Source organism: Chrysemys picta, chromosome 15 (assembly GCF_011386835.1).
Source record: "Chrysemys picta bellii isolate R12L10 chromosome 15, ASM1138683v2, whole genome shotgun sequence".
Classification (NCBI taxonomy): Eukaryota; Metazoa; Chordata; order Testudines; family Emydidae; genus Chrysemys; species Chrysemys picta.
The window spans coordinates 13212006-13229817 of record NC_088805.1 but is presented as its reverse complement, the minus strand read 5'-3'; the positions used below and the strand labels follow the sequence as shown (position 1 = coordinate 13229817).

Genomic DNA, 17812 nt, shown 5'->3' with positions numbered 1-17812 from the left:
TCTGCAGACAGGAGAGCTCTCCCGTCGGCATAGCAAAACCACCTCTGTGAGCGGCACAAGCTCTCCCACTGACAGCGCTGTGCACATGAGCTCTTATGCCGGCATAACTTAAGTCGTTCAGAGCGATGGTTTATTCACACACCCCGAGCGACATGAGTTATGTTGGCATAAACTGTAGTATCAACGTAGCTTGAGGTACTTATCTGACCCTTGCTATGGTAGCACTGGAATACAGTGTGGTTGTTAATGTATTTAGCCTCACAACACCCCTGTGGGACAGGGCGGTGCTATTAGCCCCATTTTATAGTGTGCCACACAGGGGTTAAGTGACTTGCCTAAGGTCCCACAGGAATCCTGGGGCCAAGCAGGGACTTGAATGCAGGTCTCCCAAGTCCCAGGTTAGTGCCCTAACCACTGGCTAATCCTTCCTCGTTCGAGTGAGCTGCTGGATTCAGTTATAATCAGGACCATCACTAGTCTTACAGGTGATATTTCCTCTGCCCCCACCTCCAAACCAAAGACCTAAGTAAGTTAGCCAAAGTTTCAGGAGTGCTCAGCTAGGCAGGAAAGGGAAGGAAGGTAATGGGTTTGCACCCATCTCTACGAAGAACCTACTCATCTCTCTCCAACCGTTCTTTACCCGCTGGAACTGCTGGCATTTTCATCTCTCACTCTCATGCTTTGTGAAGCAACTATTAAAAAGCGTGACGGGAAACAGCCTAAACAAGCTCCTTTTTGCGTGAGCCAAACAACACTGAAGGAGTCATTTAATTCCATCTGCTCAGAGACTCAATTGTAGCCCTCGCTGTGTTACATTAAACACACACACACACTCTGAGACCACCATGTGCCCTCCCAGCCACCTGGCCTTCCAATGGAAACACACCTGTACGTTCAGGGAACTGGTAGCTAGGATATCAACTGCAGAGCAGCTGCTGCTCTTGGGGAAGCCCCAGCGTCTCTGCTCAGTGGAAGCCAGAATGCCAGGGGAAGGCCTGGCTCCAAGTGTTTTACCTCCGAAGGAGGGTGCTGCGGAAGCTTGGAACCCGAACGTCCGTGATTGAAGCCCAGCTTTCTAAAGACTACAGGGACTTTAGACTTGGAATAGGCAACTGCTGCAAATCATTTCAGGCCATGTTGCACCTGCCCATTGCTATTGTGCTTTACTCAGACCTACAGGTACATAGCAGATGCCAAAGCCTGCATGGACAGGGTGCTACATGCACATAGTTACTTTGCAGCACCGGGGCTCCTGGCTAGTTAGAATATTGGCCCTAGCAGCACCTAGCCTCTAAGGCAACTTCACATTTTCATGGCTAGTCAGTACAGCTCCTCGGAGGAGGCATAAGCATGATGTGGCAGGGTGGAGAACCAGATGCGTGGGGAAGATACCAGCAGTGAGGAGGCTGTTGTGTTTGCCATATCCCCCTACACATTTCTGCAACTGGGGCTTGAATCAGAGCTCAGAACTAGAAGGGAGCTCTGTTCCAGACAACCCAGAAGGGACAAATCAGCCCTATCCCTGACTCCCTCTGAGGCCCCTTTCTGCCTCAGTTGCCTTCTCTGTAAAATGGGGATAATTGTATCTGGTTATGTCACAGGGGCATTGTAGGAGGATTAGTTAGATAGTTAACTGTTGTTCAGTCTCTTTTATACGGTATCCTTCAGACATTAGCTGACTGTGAGCTGATGGCTGGACCTGGCAGAGAGAACTTAGTTAACTGCACAACTCTTCTAAGAACACGAGATCCCCTGAAGAAGGGGCCTGTTTACATGTGATGCAGCTGAAAAGCAAGTTATGGCAAACAAAACAAAACCAAACACTGTTCCCACACCCCTCCCTTGGAATGATGTGTAAGGAAAAGAAACAGCAGCTGGTTGGCCTGCAGGCTATATTGGATTCTGAAATGCTAGGTTAATTTCGCAATGAGCAAACCTCAAAAGGTCTGGAGAAGCCTGCAAGTATCTCTGCATTATCATCTAAGCAGCTCAAACGTTTTGGGGGCCACTAGTCTAAATTGCTAGTAAGGTGGTGTAGTGAGCCGGTGTGGCACCCCTCCGGCTCCGATAGAGCCGAGCTTCCTCTAACCCCAGCATGGGCAGAGCCACCGGGTCCGGGGCCTGCCCCTCCGAGGTCACGGCCCCGACCCGGAAGTATAAAAGCCCGCCGGCAGAGCTCAGTGGAGCCCAGACCGCCAGAGAGAGCAGACGTCCCGGGCCGAGCTCCCGCTTGGGAGACAGCCGCAGGCTGCCTGTTACCCCCCTGCGCCGGTCGAGCCTACCTTTCGCCAGGTACCCCGAGGAGGACTGGCCAAGCCTGCCCCGGACCAGCTATCCTGAGGAGGACTGGCCAAGCCTGCCCTGGACCAGCTACCCCGAGGAGGAGCCAAGTCTGCCCCATGCCAGCTACCCTGGGGGAGAGCTGCCGGACTGGCCCCCAAGCCCCGCACCAGAGGAGCCGATGCTGCTGGACTGGCCCGAACCCGGCATCGCCAACGAAGTAGGCCCCGAGGGGGAACATGGAAGTAGCCCAGGGGTAGCCGACCCCGGTCAGGCTGCAGAGGCCTGTGAGCCGATGTCAGTGTGTTTCGGTCAGGATACCCCACTGACCAGCAGCGGCAGTAACCGCTGCTAGGGCCCTGGGCTGGAACGCAGTGGAGTGGGTGGGCCTGCGTTCCCCCCTGCCACCCTGCTCACGGGTGGCAGGCTTCCCCCTCACTCAACGCTCAGGTGTAGGACCCTGGGCTTACCCCAACTGCTTGTCTGCTCAGCCCCTGCATCCAAGGGCCTGAGCTGTGACTGTTTGTGCCCCGCCCTGACCCAGGGCCTGGGCCTGCTTAAACTGTGGACTATTGCTCAGCCCCTGCACCAAAGGGCCTGAGCTAGCTGAGTGTTTGCTAAGCCCTGCCTGAGGGCCTGAGCTCCCTGAACTGTGGGCCCCTCAGCCCCTGTGTAAAGGGGCCTGAGCTTTATCTGTCTGTGGTACAGTGAGCCGGTGTGGCGCCCCTCCGTCCCGGAGGGTAGAGCCCCGGCGTGACCCTACTACAGGTGGCCTTGATCTAAGCTGGATTGAACTCAGATAGTCTAACATCTACTGGCCACCATGACCACTGGAAGGGCACTCAACCCCTATCTACGTCCCTAGCAGCAAAGGACAAGGTGCCAGGAAACGCAGCAGGCACCTAAATCTCTAGGAAGCGGTCAGTGCCCACTCTCTGCCAGGACATCTCTTCTCGTTTGAATGCTTTAAAGCATTCAAAAGAGACTTCAAATCAGAAAAGTATTGGTGCAAGAAGTGGCCTAAGTTCCCTTTCTGGAAGGTTGCCTGCTTCTGCTACAATGCCTGGTCAGTCGTGTGAGTCGTTTATGCCTAGGAATCATCAGACCTCTTGAACGAAAGGCTATAAATCAACTAATCCTCTGATCAGTCTTCAATTTCATCTGGCTAGAGTAATGTTTATAGTGCTCATCACCATGGTATTGGAGCAGCTTGCAATCTTTGATGTATTTATCCTCACAACAGCCTCAGGAGGGAGGGCAGTGCTCTCATCCCCATTTCACAGATGGGGAATGAAGCACAGTCACACATAACTCACCTAAGGTCACACAGGAGGTGTCAGAGTCAGAGGCAGGGCTAGAACCCTGATTTCTAGTCTTGCATCTTTCCCGCAGGACTATCCTCCTTCTATTTACCCCCTTTCCAGCCTCTCCCAGGTAAGAGAGAAATCCTTCACTAGCGGAACAGGACTCTGTAACAGGATTGGATCAAACAGTAGCCAGCACCTAGTTAATATCCAGCTACCCCTGGAATCTCTTTCACAAAATTGACTCTTTCCTTTTTTCACTTGCCAACAGTTTTCAAAACTAAGGGAGATAAAGGCAAAAAGAGGTAAGGCAATAAATCAAAGGAAGAGCAGATCTGATGTACATTAACAAAACTGCCCAACAAGGAAGATCAATGGCTGTTTCCGGGGAACTTGACTAATCAGACCAAGTAGCAAGAAGAGGTAAGTAAAGCTACAAGAGAAGCAACAGACCCCTTTAAAAAAACTGAGCTTTAGAAAGACTGATCAGAGACATCCAGCAATGTGACCTGGATATCCTGAAAGGTGTCAGCCCTAACAGCCCTCTGACAAGCAGCCTACTCTAGACTGGGGGCCTTCCCAACCAGGATGCTAGCAATGAATGTTCAATGTTGTAAATGACCACGGCTGCGAAGTGAGGATCTTGGCACTAAGCAGTGTTGATCCAGTGGTTAGGGCACTAGCCTGGGACTCATGAGACTGGGGTTCAATTCCCTGCTCTGCCACTGTCTTCCTGTGACACCTCAGGGAAGTCATCTCATCTCTCTCTGCCTCAGATCTCCATGTCTAAGAAGAGGATCATAGTATTTCTCTGCCTCACATGGGCTTTGAGAGAGAATCTGTTAAAGGTGGTGAAATGCTCAGATAGTATAATAGGGGCCATAAGAGTATGACACAAAATAATCTGTTAGATGTTATAACACCATCTAATTGGCCTACACAACCAATCTGGACGCAGATCAATATTAAAAATGAGTGCTTGTATCTCCTCAGGAAACACTGACTTTCCCATAATGTGCCCTTTGCCGCTCCATCATACAGCCTCTCTGACCCTTACTTTCACTGGGGTTAGGTGGAATCAAATAAATCTTTACTGAAGATTGCAAAACTTCTGAGCAGGGACTGTCTTTTTCCATTTGGAGACAGCGCTCAGCACATTGTGGGTGCTACTAAAATACAAATAATAAATAAAGGCTTGACAGGCATTGGTTTAGACAGGCAAAACCACTAGGACCTGTGCAAATCACAGCTTATAGTGGTTTCTCTGTTGACACTGGAAGTTTGCATTGGTGCAGCTACACCACAGTCTGGCTACTGAGCTGAAACCAGGCGAAATCATCACTGCAGACAGTGTGTTTTACGCCCCAAGGCAGGGCCGGCTCTGGCTTTTTGGCCGCCCCAAGCAAAAAAAAAAAAAAAAAAAACCCACGACGGGGTGCCCAGAACAGCAAAGCAAATAAATAAATAAAATAAACCTGCGGCGCGGCTGGAGCGCGGGTGCAGGGGGACCGGGGGGGGGAGGGAGCGGGTGGGAGAGAGAGAGAAGGGGGCGGCCAGGGCTACAGCAGGGGCGCTGCCACGCGGCCCCTCCCGCTGCGCCGCCTCCTGCCACGAGGGCTCCGCTCCGGTCGGCGGGGAGGGAAGGAAGAGGACTGCTCTGCAGGGCGCTCTGGTTCTCCGCGCCGCCGCCCCCTACAGGGCAGCCAGAGCAGAACAAGAACAAAAACAAAACAAAACAGCGGCCGTGCCGCCCTAGGATTGGGCAGAATGCCGCCTTGAACAATCTGCCCCCCCAAGCACCAGCTTGCTCAGCTGGTGCCTGGAGCCGGCCCTGCTCCAAGGTGAGGTAAAGTGAAAAAACTGTAATTAAATGCTCAGTGCATACAATCCAATAACAGCAGCAGCAGCAAAGTGCTCTCCTGTGAGTCTCTTAGCTTCCCTCAACACATACATACAACTTACAAAACCCCTTTATCAGCCAGGGCTGCAAAATTCTCCATCTAATTACTGATGCTGGAAACCTCCACTCTTCATGGAATCCTATTGGAGAACATTTCTGCTGAGCAGGAGAAGGCTGCACTATGCTAGCTTGTGCAAGGATTTGGCCGTGAGCCATGGCTAATAATCTGTCTGCAGCAGGAACAGCCAATTAATACACAAAAAATACAGACTTCTCTCATTAGAATGTAAAAAGCAGGTAGACAAAAAACCCTGAATGTCATGCACAACATACCCTCCTCAGCTTCCATGGCAGAGATGCTCTATTGTTCTTCTCTGCTAATTCTAGCCATCAGTAAAAGGCTGGGACTGGATTTTCTTTTTAATAAAGAAAACCAAGTCCAGTTAAATCCATCTGATTGAGGCCCATCTACACTACCAAACGCTCTTGTGTTGCAGGACCAGATGACAAGATACCCGAGACAGTTAAAACACAGCTTGGTCTGGCTGAGTAGGCAGTGCCATCTACTAGCATATTGTGACCGATCCCGTGATACGGTAGCTATGCATAGCAGGGGTAGGGACCAGGATGGACTCCTAAAGAAAGCACTGGAGGTTTTGGAATCACATCCGTGGGCTATCAAGGATATTACAGGCGTGGGGAGGGGTTTAAAGACTGCTGTGTATTGTCCCACAGCCATCCAAGTCTGTATGTAAGCCAAAGCCTATCACCAACCAGGAAGTAGCTTTTACACTGGGGTATATCATTAGACTAACAAAACAGATGCGGTAGCTTGCCACCCATTCCCTGCTGCCTCCTCCCAGGCATAGCAAAATGCCTCTCATTGTGCCCGGTGAAGAACACACACAGTGGAGAGAAGTACATTTGTGGAGCAGGACTGAGTACAAGCATGGCAGGGTGTTGTAAGATTCAGGATCATATAAAGCCTATGACTTTCAGGCGGGGGTGTGCACGTTGTATGGATGGGAGTGGGAAAGGAATGAGACATGCACAGTTTTGAGAGCACTAGGCTGTAAATAGCCAGGAGAGAGAGTGAAAATTCCCTCCAGAGCAATCCGCGTCAGCAGTGCTGCTTTGAGGTTGACTTGCAGCTGGCCCACATCTGGGTCAATGAGGAAGAAACATCAAGTTCTTTGCAAAAGTTGCGTTGAAAATAGAAAATCCCCCACCGTACAACCTTTGGCTCTTTGTTGTTCAAAACCTCCATGGTTTGTGCCCCAGGGCAGAGCCCCCTATTTGATTCTAGAAGCCTGGATGAGTTTCTGCTCAAGCTTCCTCCCCACACCACCTCATATCCAGTTGCAGCTGCCGGTGTTGCAGCCTCTATGGCCCACAGATTGATACGTCAGTATAACCCACATGGACTCATCCTTTTGGTACTAGCCATGTTGAAACTTCATACCAATAATACGGCCTATTCCTGTCATCGGGAATTATGTGGGGAATTTACTCTGAGCCTATGGAAGAGGAAAACGGCCATCAGCCAGCACTGATGAAAAGCCACCGACAACTGTAAGAATGAAAAGAAATACAAAAGCCTGAGCTGAAAGCAAGGGAGACTAAAATACTGCTCAGCAATCCTATCTATAGCATAAAAACCTCATGTGAATCTAATCATTTAATTTTGTCAAGTTACTGAACCACAAAAACATGCACTAAATGCCAGAGCACACATGCCTGGGGAACCGAGCCTGGCCTGAGTCAGGTAACACAGCATCTGGAGGTCAAATAAACACCAGCTGCAAAGTCCAGGGCTCGCTCTCTCTCTCTAGCGCTCTTCTGGAAAGCCAAGTTAGCATGCTCGAGTTTCTAATGGACTTCACGGGCCTTGGAGGCACAAGCTTAATCCTTGTTTAGAAGGGGGAGAACTACACACAAGGTTTGCATTACCGCTTTGCTAAGTTTTTATGGGAAAATATTTTCTCTTTCTGTGCATACAGTGAGGTTGTAGGAGAACACAGAAGGTAAGAATGGGAGTATACTTGTATTTCTTTAAGGGGAGAGGGCTGCAAAGTTTAACAGAGATCTCAATCCTGCTATAATCCATTATTGATGACCTCACTTTTTAGGACAGCTTTTAGTAAATAGTACAAGCTGCCACATTCACAGTTGGGGGGAAAGTACCAACCTGTATTTTTTAAATTATTATTTAAAAATGGTTTGACTTGAGAACACATTTATTCTGGCAATCCAGAGAGCTTATCCTGGGTTAGTGTCCTAGAACACTTCGTAATTTGTTCAAGCAGAAACCAAAGTAATTTTTTCTAAAGTAATAAAAAAAAAAAACACAACCATACTTCTTGGGCGTGGTTAAAGCTGCCCCACTCCACTACTTTACCTACAACGTCACACACTTATAAGAAGACATCTTTGTTAGACATGTATGTTAACCCCCCTTCCAAGCATGCTTTTCAAAAGTACTAGGTTAGCACGCAAACTAGATCTGGTAGATGCTTTCAAGTTTTCAATTAAAGTTGTAGAGCCAGTCAACATTTGTCCCATAAAAAAAGTTTCACCATTTTCCAACCAGCTCTAGTTTAAACCCTTTCTACACAGGCCAGCCAAACTGTTGTTATAAACAGGTTCTGCTGTAATTATATGCATTTAAACAGCTCTGAGGCCAGTGAAGATGAGGTCTAGATGCAAGACCAGAGGGAAAACAACAGGTGAAACTGAATTACTGGGTGAAGTCTCAAGAGAAAAGACCTGCACCCACTCACTAGCCCTGCAGAGGTGTAAGTCTTCTGACTCACATACAGGGGTTCTTTGGTTCACCTGATGCTGTGATGGAATTTCTGAAATTCAACCTTGTTTTCTGGATGGAGACTATTGTGTTTATGGATTTGAGCTCAGAAAAATCCATTCCTTGCTTTTTTTTTTTTATAATTTAGATTAGATTAGGATAGATAGATACACATATTGCACTTGATTCCTCGCTTGTTTGGCGTTTTGGCCACAGAGCCACCTAGTGGATGGCCAATCATTTGCCAGAATGAAGACATGATGAATTGCATTGCCATTAACAAGATACGCAGTAGCACGTACATCACACCTTTATCTACGAAAGACTTCAGTGCCTAATTAACCCTCTGATTTCCTATCAGTGACTTTAACATCTCTGCTGATCAATGAAACATACTCTAGGCTTGGCTGAGGGCTCAGGAAGGTCCCAATCTGTCCCTACTCTTTAATACCTTTATAGGATTTTCCTTTTGGCCTTTTATGTTGTTGCCGTTCCCCAACAACCTCCTGCAAATGATCAACTTCGCCACCCATGATCTGCCTCCAACTTGAGCTCTTCCTAGAATCTCAGCACAAAACTTTCTTCAGACAACTTAAAACCCAGAAACTTGTTAAAAGGCAATCCCGATAAGTAGCATTTTCAGCATGGCAGGCCAGACCGTTGGGGATATCTACCAGAGTCCCAAATATTTCTGCCTAAAGGAGCTGCTGCGAGTCATAAAGGCTGAGAGCCCCAGTGTAAACTTATCTGTTGTCACAAAGCTATCCTTGATTTTCCCTCTCCTTTCCGTAAGAGGCTTCAACCTCAGATGAACTATTTCAGAACAAAATGCGAAGTGAGAGGCCCTTTCACCTCTAGCTCCATCTTTCATTCCAAGGGCCAGATTTGCAGAAGCGCTCAGCACACATCATGCTGAACCTGCTTTCAAAAAACCAGTTGATCAGTGCCCTCCCTCCAACTGACTTCCCTTTTCTGAGGCTGTCACTCTGGCACCATTTAAAAGTGCTAAATTCACCAAAAAGGAAGGGGAGCAAAATTTTGATTGGCAGAGAAAATGTACAAGCCTTTGAGATTCATTGTAAAATTATGTCTTGGTTAGCCTGACTGCTAGTAAGTTGATAGTAGTGTTCGCTTCTCCTGGAGATCAGAGGGAATCTAAAAAGAGGCTGGACCAAGATTACTTAAAAGAGTTTTATATGTGAAGAGGAACATTTACCTTGAACCCACTTGATACTAGCCATCTTGTCTCATCTGGGACCAAGTGAAGCAACGGACACCCCGCTGAGATACAGCCAGTTGTCACCTCCTTGACGGCACACCCTTCCTTAGCTGCATCAGGGAAGCTGCCATTCTTTCAGTTAAAATAGAAGACGAATTCCTACTGACTCTCAATTCAGGCATTAGCTCGGCACTGCAGCCTGTATGAAATTAGTTATAAGGCAACCTGCTGACTCAGCTCTAAGCTAAGGCTTTCAGCAGCTGTTTACCTTAGAAAGAGGAAGGCAGTTCCAGAAGTCAAGAGGAGTACCTGTCACGCAGGTTAGGTGGGACAGGCTACCGAGGTTCCTGATGCCTTGTTTCATCCATTGACAATAGCATATGTCACACCACGATTTTCCAGCTCCACGGTGCAAGGGCTCTGACTGGTCCAGCCTCCCAGACACAGGTCTGAAGGGTTCACAAACCAAGAGCCAGAGTCAGCTAAGAGACTAAAACGAAAGGACAAAATGAGCCTGCTCTGTGATAATGTCTGTCCCACGTAGATCATAAGCCCATTGGGGCAGGCGCCATCTTTTCATTCTGTTTGTACAGCACCTGGCGCTACATACTTACAAATCAGCTTCATTCTCGGATGTAGCCATCCAACAGCCACATGCAATGCCAGCCTGGCTGAATCCATCCAAGGCGTGTATTAGTAAGGTGTGGCTGGCTCAACCACCACCTAGCTTTTACCTATGAATAAACTTTACTATCTAAGGCATAGGATCCTTCCCTTTATTAAAACCCCCAAGTTAACCTGCAGTTAAATATGCAGCATGGCTGCCCTCCCATAAAAAACATGAACCTGAATTAAATTGCATTATTTTAAATTTACAATCTTCCTGTGAGGATTGTCTCTGTGAAACTCAGGTCTTTGTTGCTAAGGGAAGCCAGGAAGACAGCAGATGGCCTCTCCTCCCCAATAAAACCATTATCGCTGAGGCTGATTACTAAACAGCTTTTTAAAAAAGGCAAAATAGCTGCATGATCCACCTCTGATCAGAAAGGCCACCCCCAGTGAACACACTGGTACAGTTTCACCCTACAGAGCTTTAAGCAGAACTTTCACAAATCAAAAGGGAGTGTGTTCCAACCAATGGGTGGTGAAATGTTGAGGGCATTAGGGTTGTATGCAAATTAAGATTCTTTGCTTTGACTGTGGAGTCTATATTTACACCACCCCAGTCTGTGACGTGAAAGTGATTGAGAAAGTTGGCAAATTCCTTTAAATGCCCTTTTAAAAAAAATACTGCTTTCAGAGAGTAAATTATATTTTATTATCCGAGGGGTAGCCATGTTCGTCTGTATCCACAAAAACAACAAGGAGTCCGGTGGCACCTTAAAGACTAACAGATTTATTTGGGCATAAGCTTTCGTGGGTAAAAACCTCACTTCTTCAGATGCATGGAGTGAAAATTACAGATACAGGCATAAATATATTGGCACATGAAGAGAAGGGAGTTACCTTACAAGTGGAGAACCAGTGATGACAAGGCCAATTCAGTCAGGGTGGATGTGGTCCACTCCCAATAATTGATGAGGAGGTGTCAATACCAAGAGAGGGAAAATTGCTTTTGTAGTGAGCCAGCCATTCCTAGTCCATATTCAAGCCCAAATTAATGGTGTTAAGTTTGCAAATGAATTGCAACGAGTCAGTGGGGTTGGGGCTCTTTCTGGGTAGGTCTACACTGCCCATGGACGTGAACCTCTGACCCTGGGTAGACCAGCTCGAGCTAGCATGCTAAAAACAGTGGTGTGGATATTGGAGCTTGGGCTTCATCTCAGGTTCTCAAGTGCACCTGACCCCTGGGTCTGAGCTAGGGTGGCTAGTCGGAGTCTTGGCCAGCACCATGACATCCCCTATTTTTAGTGTGCTAGCTCAAGACAAGCTAGTGGAAGTCTGTCTACCGCAGCCTGGAGGCACAGCTGGGGTAGGGGGTCCAATGAGGTTCAGTGGGATTGAGGGGTAGGGTCTCTCTGGGGATAGACATTCTCAGTGAGATTCAGTGGGGCTTGGAGGTCTTTCTGGAGAGTGCTTTGAGTCCCTGGGGCCGGAGCCTGTGCTTGGGTTCTGCCCTTTCCAGGATTGCAGATGATAACCTCCTGTTCCTACTTCTCTGTGCCCCAGTCTCCCCTGCTGGCAAGCCTGTCCCTAAAAGATGCTGTTTTTCTCGCACGCTTCCCACAGGCAGCCGGAATGACATGCTTCCAGTTACAAAAAAGCAACTGTAAACTAAAGTCATAGTCCCCTGCTAATGGGAAGGATACACAAAAAATTGCCAATGTTATCACAAGATCACTGGAAATAAGTCAGCAAGATGCAAAATATGACTGCAGATTAAGGAGATTCTTCACCTATACTTATGGGTTTAGAACTGAATGCGAGTTCAACCTGGTAAACCACTAAAAATTATGTTGACAGCAAATCAAAATGATTCTTTTAACCTCTTATGACTACAGGTCAGATGGTAGCAGCTGTGACACTAAGCAATGACAGTCTCATTTTAAACTCTCCAGACACACCAATTCACTTTACTGAAATATTGACTGGAGGGAACTAGAAAACAATGCCAACTGACAAACCTTTCATATTTGCAAAGTCAGAAACTATGCTTATGCTATCTGCATCTTTCAACAGAGAAAATCACAACTCAGATTCCAGATGCATTCTCATTGCAAAATGTAAGATGCAAGGATCTATTTTTAGTTTGGCCCTTTCTCTGAACGTAGTGTAATATTTTTGGCAGCAAATCCTCAGCCATCCAGCTGTTTATTCAATCATATTATTATGACCCAATAAGGTAGCCAGTCCCCAAATTCTCTTGTCCTCCCCATGATCTATTGCATGCCTTTCCTTCACTCCCTCCCTACTGCTAACAGCACTGCAAAATGAGGCAGCAGCTTCTTCAACAGCTCACTTGGTGATTTAGAGCAAAAGTCAAGAGATGGCGCTTACAGAACTGTCAGCAACGAATCAGTCATCCTCACCAAGATCCTGTATTGGGTCACAGAGAGACTTAAGGCCACAGCAACCCCCTGAAAGACTCCACATGGGACACAAACACTCTGCCAGTTGAGAATGAATCCTCTCTTACCTAAAAACATTCATTTAGATCAGGGGAGGGCAAACTACGGCCCATGGGATTGCCAGCCCTGTGGCGCAGCGGGGATAAGGCAGGCTCCCTGCCTGCCTTGGCCCCCCGCCGCTCCCGGAAGCAGCCGGCATCACGTCCCTGCGGCACTTGGGGGTGAGGTGGGGCAGAGGGCTCTGTGCGCTGCCCTCGCCTGCAGGCACTGCTCCCCACAGCTCCCATTGGCCGGGAACAGGGAACCATGGCCAATGGGAGCTTAGGAGGTGGTACCCACAGGCAAGGGTAGCACGCCGCAGAGCCGCCTGCCCCACCCCACCCCCCTCTTAGGAGCCACTGCCGTACATGCTGGCCACTTCTGGGAGCGGCGCGGGGCCTGGGCAGGCAGGGAGCCTGCCTTAGCCCCGCTGCACGCCACTGCTACCCTGGAGCCACTTGAGGTAAGTGGCGCCAGGCCAGAGCCCAAACTCCTCCTGCACCCCGCACCCCAACCCCCTGCCCTGAGCCCCCTAACCCCCTGCCTTGAGCCCCCTGCCACACCCCTCCTGCCCCCCAACCCCGTCCTGAGCCCCCTCCCACACCCCAACCCCCTGCCCTGAGCCCCCCTCCCACATCCCTCCTGCACCCCAACCCCCTGCCCTGAGCCCCCTAACCCCTTGCCTTGAGCCCCCTGCCACACCCCTCCTGCCCCCCAACCCCGTCCTGAGCCCCCTCCCACACCCCAACCCCCTGCCCTGAGCCCCCTAACCCCTTGCCTTGAGCCCCCTGCCACACCCCTCCTGCCCCCCCAACCCTGTCCTGAGCCCCCTCCCACACCCCAACCCCCTGCCCTGAGCCCCCCTCCCACATCCCTCCTGCACCCCAACCCCCTGCCCTGAGCCCCCTAACCCCTTGCCTTGAGCCCCCTGCCACACTCCTCCTGCCCCCCAACCCCATCCTGAGCCCCCTCCCACACCCCAACCCCCTGCCCTGAGCCCCCCTCCCACATCCCTCCTGCACCCCAACCCCCTGCCCCAGCCCTACATTCATGGCCCTGCATACAATTTCCCCACCCAGATGTGGCCCTCGGGCCAAAACGCTTGCCCAGTCCCGATTTAGATAGTGGCTTAACTCTTTTTTGCAGAGTGGATGGCAACAGGATTTAGTGAGAAAAGTGAGGGACACAGACATTCTTGAAACTCAAGATGTAACAAAAAATACAAAGAACACAAATCCAGGTACCAGTGTCTCTATTTCAAGCTGGATTTAGAAATAATCTGCTCTATTATCAATATGCAATACTCTTCCCACTACAAAAAGCCATCACCTCATCAGATATGTCCCAAGTAAGACCTGTCAACATACAACAGCACACAACTCTCTATTTTGTCAGAAACAGATTTTATTTAAACAGAACCCTAACTGCTGCACCAGTAGTAAATTAAATCCTTAAAAAAAAAAAAAAAAAAAAAGGTAAGTAAGTTAAGTCCAAAATTATCTTCGCTTCTGGAAAATGTTGCCACGGCCCATTCCACGACCTCTTCCTCTTGCAGCCACTGAAGAAAAAAAATAGATCATGTGGATCTGACATAACTGCATGTTTATAAGAATCTACATATGTTGTATCAAAGGTATTTTTGTGGTGCCAATCACTATAGTATCTAGCCTCTTGTGCTGAGTTAGCAGCGTGGAAACTAGGTTACCCTGTACGGTTCAGAAGGTGATGTACTTCTCTAATTCCCAGAGTGCTCTGTGATGGGGAGCAGAAGCTAATGTTTACCTGCGTCTAGTCATGAAACAGATGAAACTAATATTGGATTGACAGTAAAACAAAATGAAAATTTTGTATTCATTCCATTTAGCGGCACAAACCTGCAGCCCAGGAGATCTGTATTAAAAAGTCAGTGCCATGCCAGAGACATTTTTTAATAACATTTTACCATCACCATTATTACATACCATGCTGGAACAGATTTCAAAGTGCTCTACAAACATCTTAATTCCTATGAGCAAAAACCTTTTCAAAGTAATCTATATAAGCATAAACAGACCCAAAATATTTGCTCTTAATCATTATGCATCAAGCCACATAATTTAGGCCTAGCAAAGATAAAGGAAGTCTGACTTTTCTGGCTTTTAAGTTCAAATCCTTGTGTATTTAAGTGCCGTTTTTATATTTAAATTAATGCTTCAGTGATAACTGAAGTAGATTTGACTAACCCAATGCCCAGAAAAAGATCACTGCATATAAGATCCAAGTGATTCAAATAACTGCTTCAGAATCTGCACACATATACATGGGGAGCACTAAGATCTGGATATTTATGTGGGAGGGTTGAGTAGAGATTTTACCAGGCTAAGTGTCTAGTTATTTCTGAACGAATATTACTATTTTTAAATTTTCTAAAGCACTAGACATTTGAAGTTTTACAATAAAATCAAGGTAAGAAAAAAAAAAGGAAAACAAAATGCAAACTTCACAATTATTTAACTCTCCCCTCTGCCTGCCAAATAAACTCCTCTTACTCCTTGTGATGTTCATATTTAAGTGATGTAATAAACCAAACTCTTTGTACTGCAGAACTCCTGATGATGACACCCGCTTCAGTTTCCTAACAAATTGACAGGAAATGTAATGACCAAACACAGAGGTACCCACCTTGGGCTTTGAGAATAGCTGCTTTGCCTCGTCCGGCCCCAGAACCCTGGTTTTTATTCTTCATGCTCTTTAACATAGGAGCATTTTTCAACATATCTGGTAAAATGAGGAACCGTATCTTGCTACCCCTAATGTACACCTGCTCCAGCTGTGCCACTCGCCCATCTCTGTATGTCACTGTGATGTTGGACATCTGGAAGACATGAAACTGATCAATGCCTATAAGGGCCTCTTAAATAGTGAAGTGTTCCAGTTTGTTTTGGCTACTGAATTCTGATTCAAGGAAGTCTTCTTTCTAATACAGAAAGCTGTCTGGCCAAATAATAGCATGAACATATGTGTTAAACAGAATAGCTTTCCAGGACTGTTTTGAAACTGATTTCTGAGAGAAGTTTTCATCTGTTTTGTGCTAACATGGACTGGTATTTTTCAGAAGCTGCAGCAAGTTGACTAATGTAAATGGAATCCCAGTTAAGAGAATAAGACATCATAGCCTTACATAAGTTTTGCCTTTTAATTGTGTGCATAGTGTTTGTTAGAGTAATCTAGCCAGCAAAAATCAGATTCAACATTCAAGATCAGATCAGCATATAAGTACAGAGCAGATTTAAATTAGAGTGGCGTGCGTGTGTAACATGATTGAGTGGGGGGGGGAGGGGAAAGAGAGAATGAAGAGAATAAGCTATGGAGCGTGGTACACAAAGAACAATAATACCAAGGACTATTTAATCAGTACTCAGAAGGCCTGTTAACTCTGGCACCCTTTGTCAATTGCAGTTGCTTATGAGAGACAATGGAGTTTAAACTATTTGAATTTTACTAATCCTGTGGATTTCGTAGGCTATTTTGATCACTCCCAGAGTTGTATTTCTACATTAACCCAAAATAAGCTTTGGGAACTCACTGACAAGGGGAAATACCTTCCCTTCTATAGCATCACATATATTATATTAGTTTATTCTAACAAAAGTAATTTCTCATGAGATGAGAGTGATTTGAACATGTAGCCCTAGTCTTAAAAATCAATTAGAATTACACCGTATTCAAGTACCTGGCTTTGTGTGTGCTTTAAAAATATTTAAGAAAAAGCTTTTCAAAACACTGATTTGGAGAAAACATATCCTGAGCTAATGAGTCAAAAGAGTCGAAGCTAGCTGTTGAAATAACAAATGGTTTTAGCAGAAATGTCATTATCTCAAACTAGTCACAGAACAGAGCTCTGAAAAATGCATAAGAATTTCTGATAGGCTCCTGCCTATAAACCAAAAAGTTTAAGCTGTCCCCTTCTCTAGAATGTCACAAGTGAGACTATGTCATTTTGGCAAAGCTATGAAGCAGGATAACTCATCTTTCTATATCTCTGAGTAGAAATGTTAATATTTAAGTAAAGCCGACAATCAGCCAAAGATTGACCTTTCCAAAAATACACCATTCGCACCCCCTTTTCCCAGACATACCTGGCAGTTCATGTTGTCCTCGGCCTCAATGAGTTTGCCACGGTAGACTTCTCCTGTATTGGTCTCACATGTCACGATGTGGCCCTCTGCCTCATGCAGCACTTTAATTGGCACTCCGATGGACATCTTTGCAGCAGTACAGTTCTAAACCTAGGACCAAAAAGAGGAATAGTATAGTAAGTTTCTTTGCCCATAAGCTCTGCCTACATAATACAGATTTTTTCTTAGAAGCCTTTAACAAACTTTTCTAGTCCAGAAAATAAAGAACTACTTACTCCTGTTTTTTTATTTTTCTACTAATTCAGTGGCCTTAAAAAGTGTCAACTTGATAAACAGGACTTCTGTCACCATGGCTATTCCCAGAACAAGTAATCATAGTAATCAGGATTAAGGCTTCTGTGCACATTGAATTGCTATGTAAATGCCAGATAGTTTTATTTTAAAGACCATGTTGGTCTCAAAATCGTCTCAAAATCTTGGTAGCAGGGAAAGAAATGGGGAACTCAGAGAGTCATGGAGGATGGGGAAGAAAAACTTTTCAAATTTTCTACATTTTCAGAAGAATTACTGAGGAATCTGATGGGTTAGTCAAGAAAGAGTGAGACTCTTTTATAATCATTTTAGAAGAGATAAGTACACATAACTAACTTTGGGATGGCCCATACCAGCGAAATGAAACCAGCGTAAGAATACCAAAGCAGAGGAATCAGCAGTGCCAAAACGCTTGCTTGCTACTAGCAAAAGAAAATACGACTTTTCTTTCAATGAGAGATGTTGACTTTCAAACAGTGTATTCACAGAATCTCATTTCTTGATGGAACTACATAAAGAGCATTCCATATTACATTGCTGTATTTCCGAGCATCATATTAAAAACATACAACATGCTGGATATTCCCCAAGATATAGATGTTATTGTGTCTTACAAGCTTGTGATGGAGGCCTCTATACCATGTAGGGGATTTTCTCAAGCTTTGGGAGCACTGTTTAGTACACACATTTTCTGTTAAAGTGACACAGAAGCAATGTAACTTAAAGTGACGTTTCTGATACAAGAGTTATTTCCTTTCAGAAATGCCTG

The 17812-nt window shown here is 46.5% G+C and overlaps 1 protein-coding gene and 1 long non-coding RNA gene across 2 annotated transcripts; one reads left to right on the top strand and one right to left on the bottom strand.

Annotated features, from left to right (window-relative positions):
* The first annotated feature begins 7203 nt into the window (after window positions 1-7203).
* Window positions 7204-15406, top strand: LOC135975748 (uncharacterized). Its single transcript, XR_010592765.1, has 2 exons — window positions 7204-7423; window positions 15197-15406. It is a non-coding gene; the product is annotated as an uncharacterized LOC135975748 (long non-coding RNA).
* Window positions 13998-16867, bottom strand: SNRPD3 (small nuclear ribonucleoprotein D3 polypeptide). The gene is made up of 3 exons (XM_005288594.5): window positions 16732-16867; window positions 15275-15467; window positions 13998-14171 (listed from the first exon to the last, which is right to left on the bottom strand). The coding sequence occupies exons 1-3, from the start codon at window positions 16855-16857 to the stop codon at window positions 14110-14112; spliced, it is 381 nt and encodes a 126-aa protein (XP_005288651.1). The 5' UTR covers window positions 16858-16867; the 3' UTR covers window positions 13998-14109.
* Between the last annotated feature and the right edge of the window lie 945 nt (window positions 16868-17812).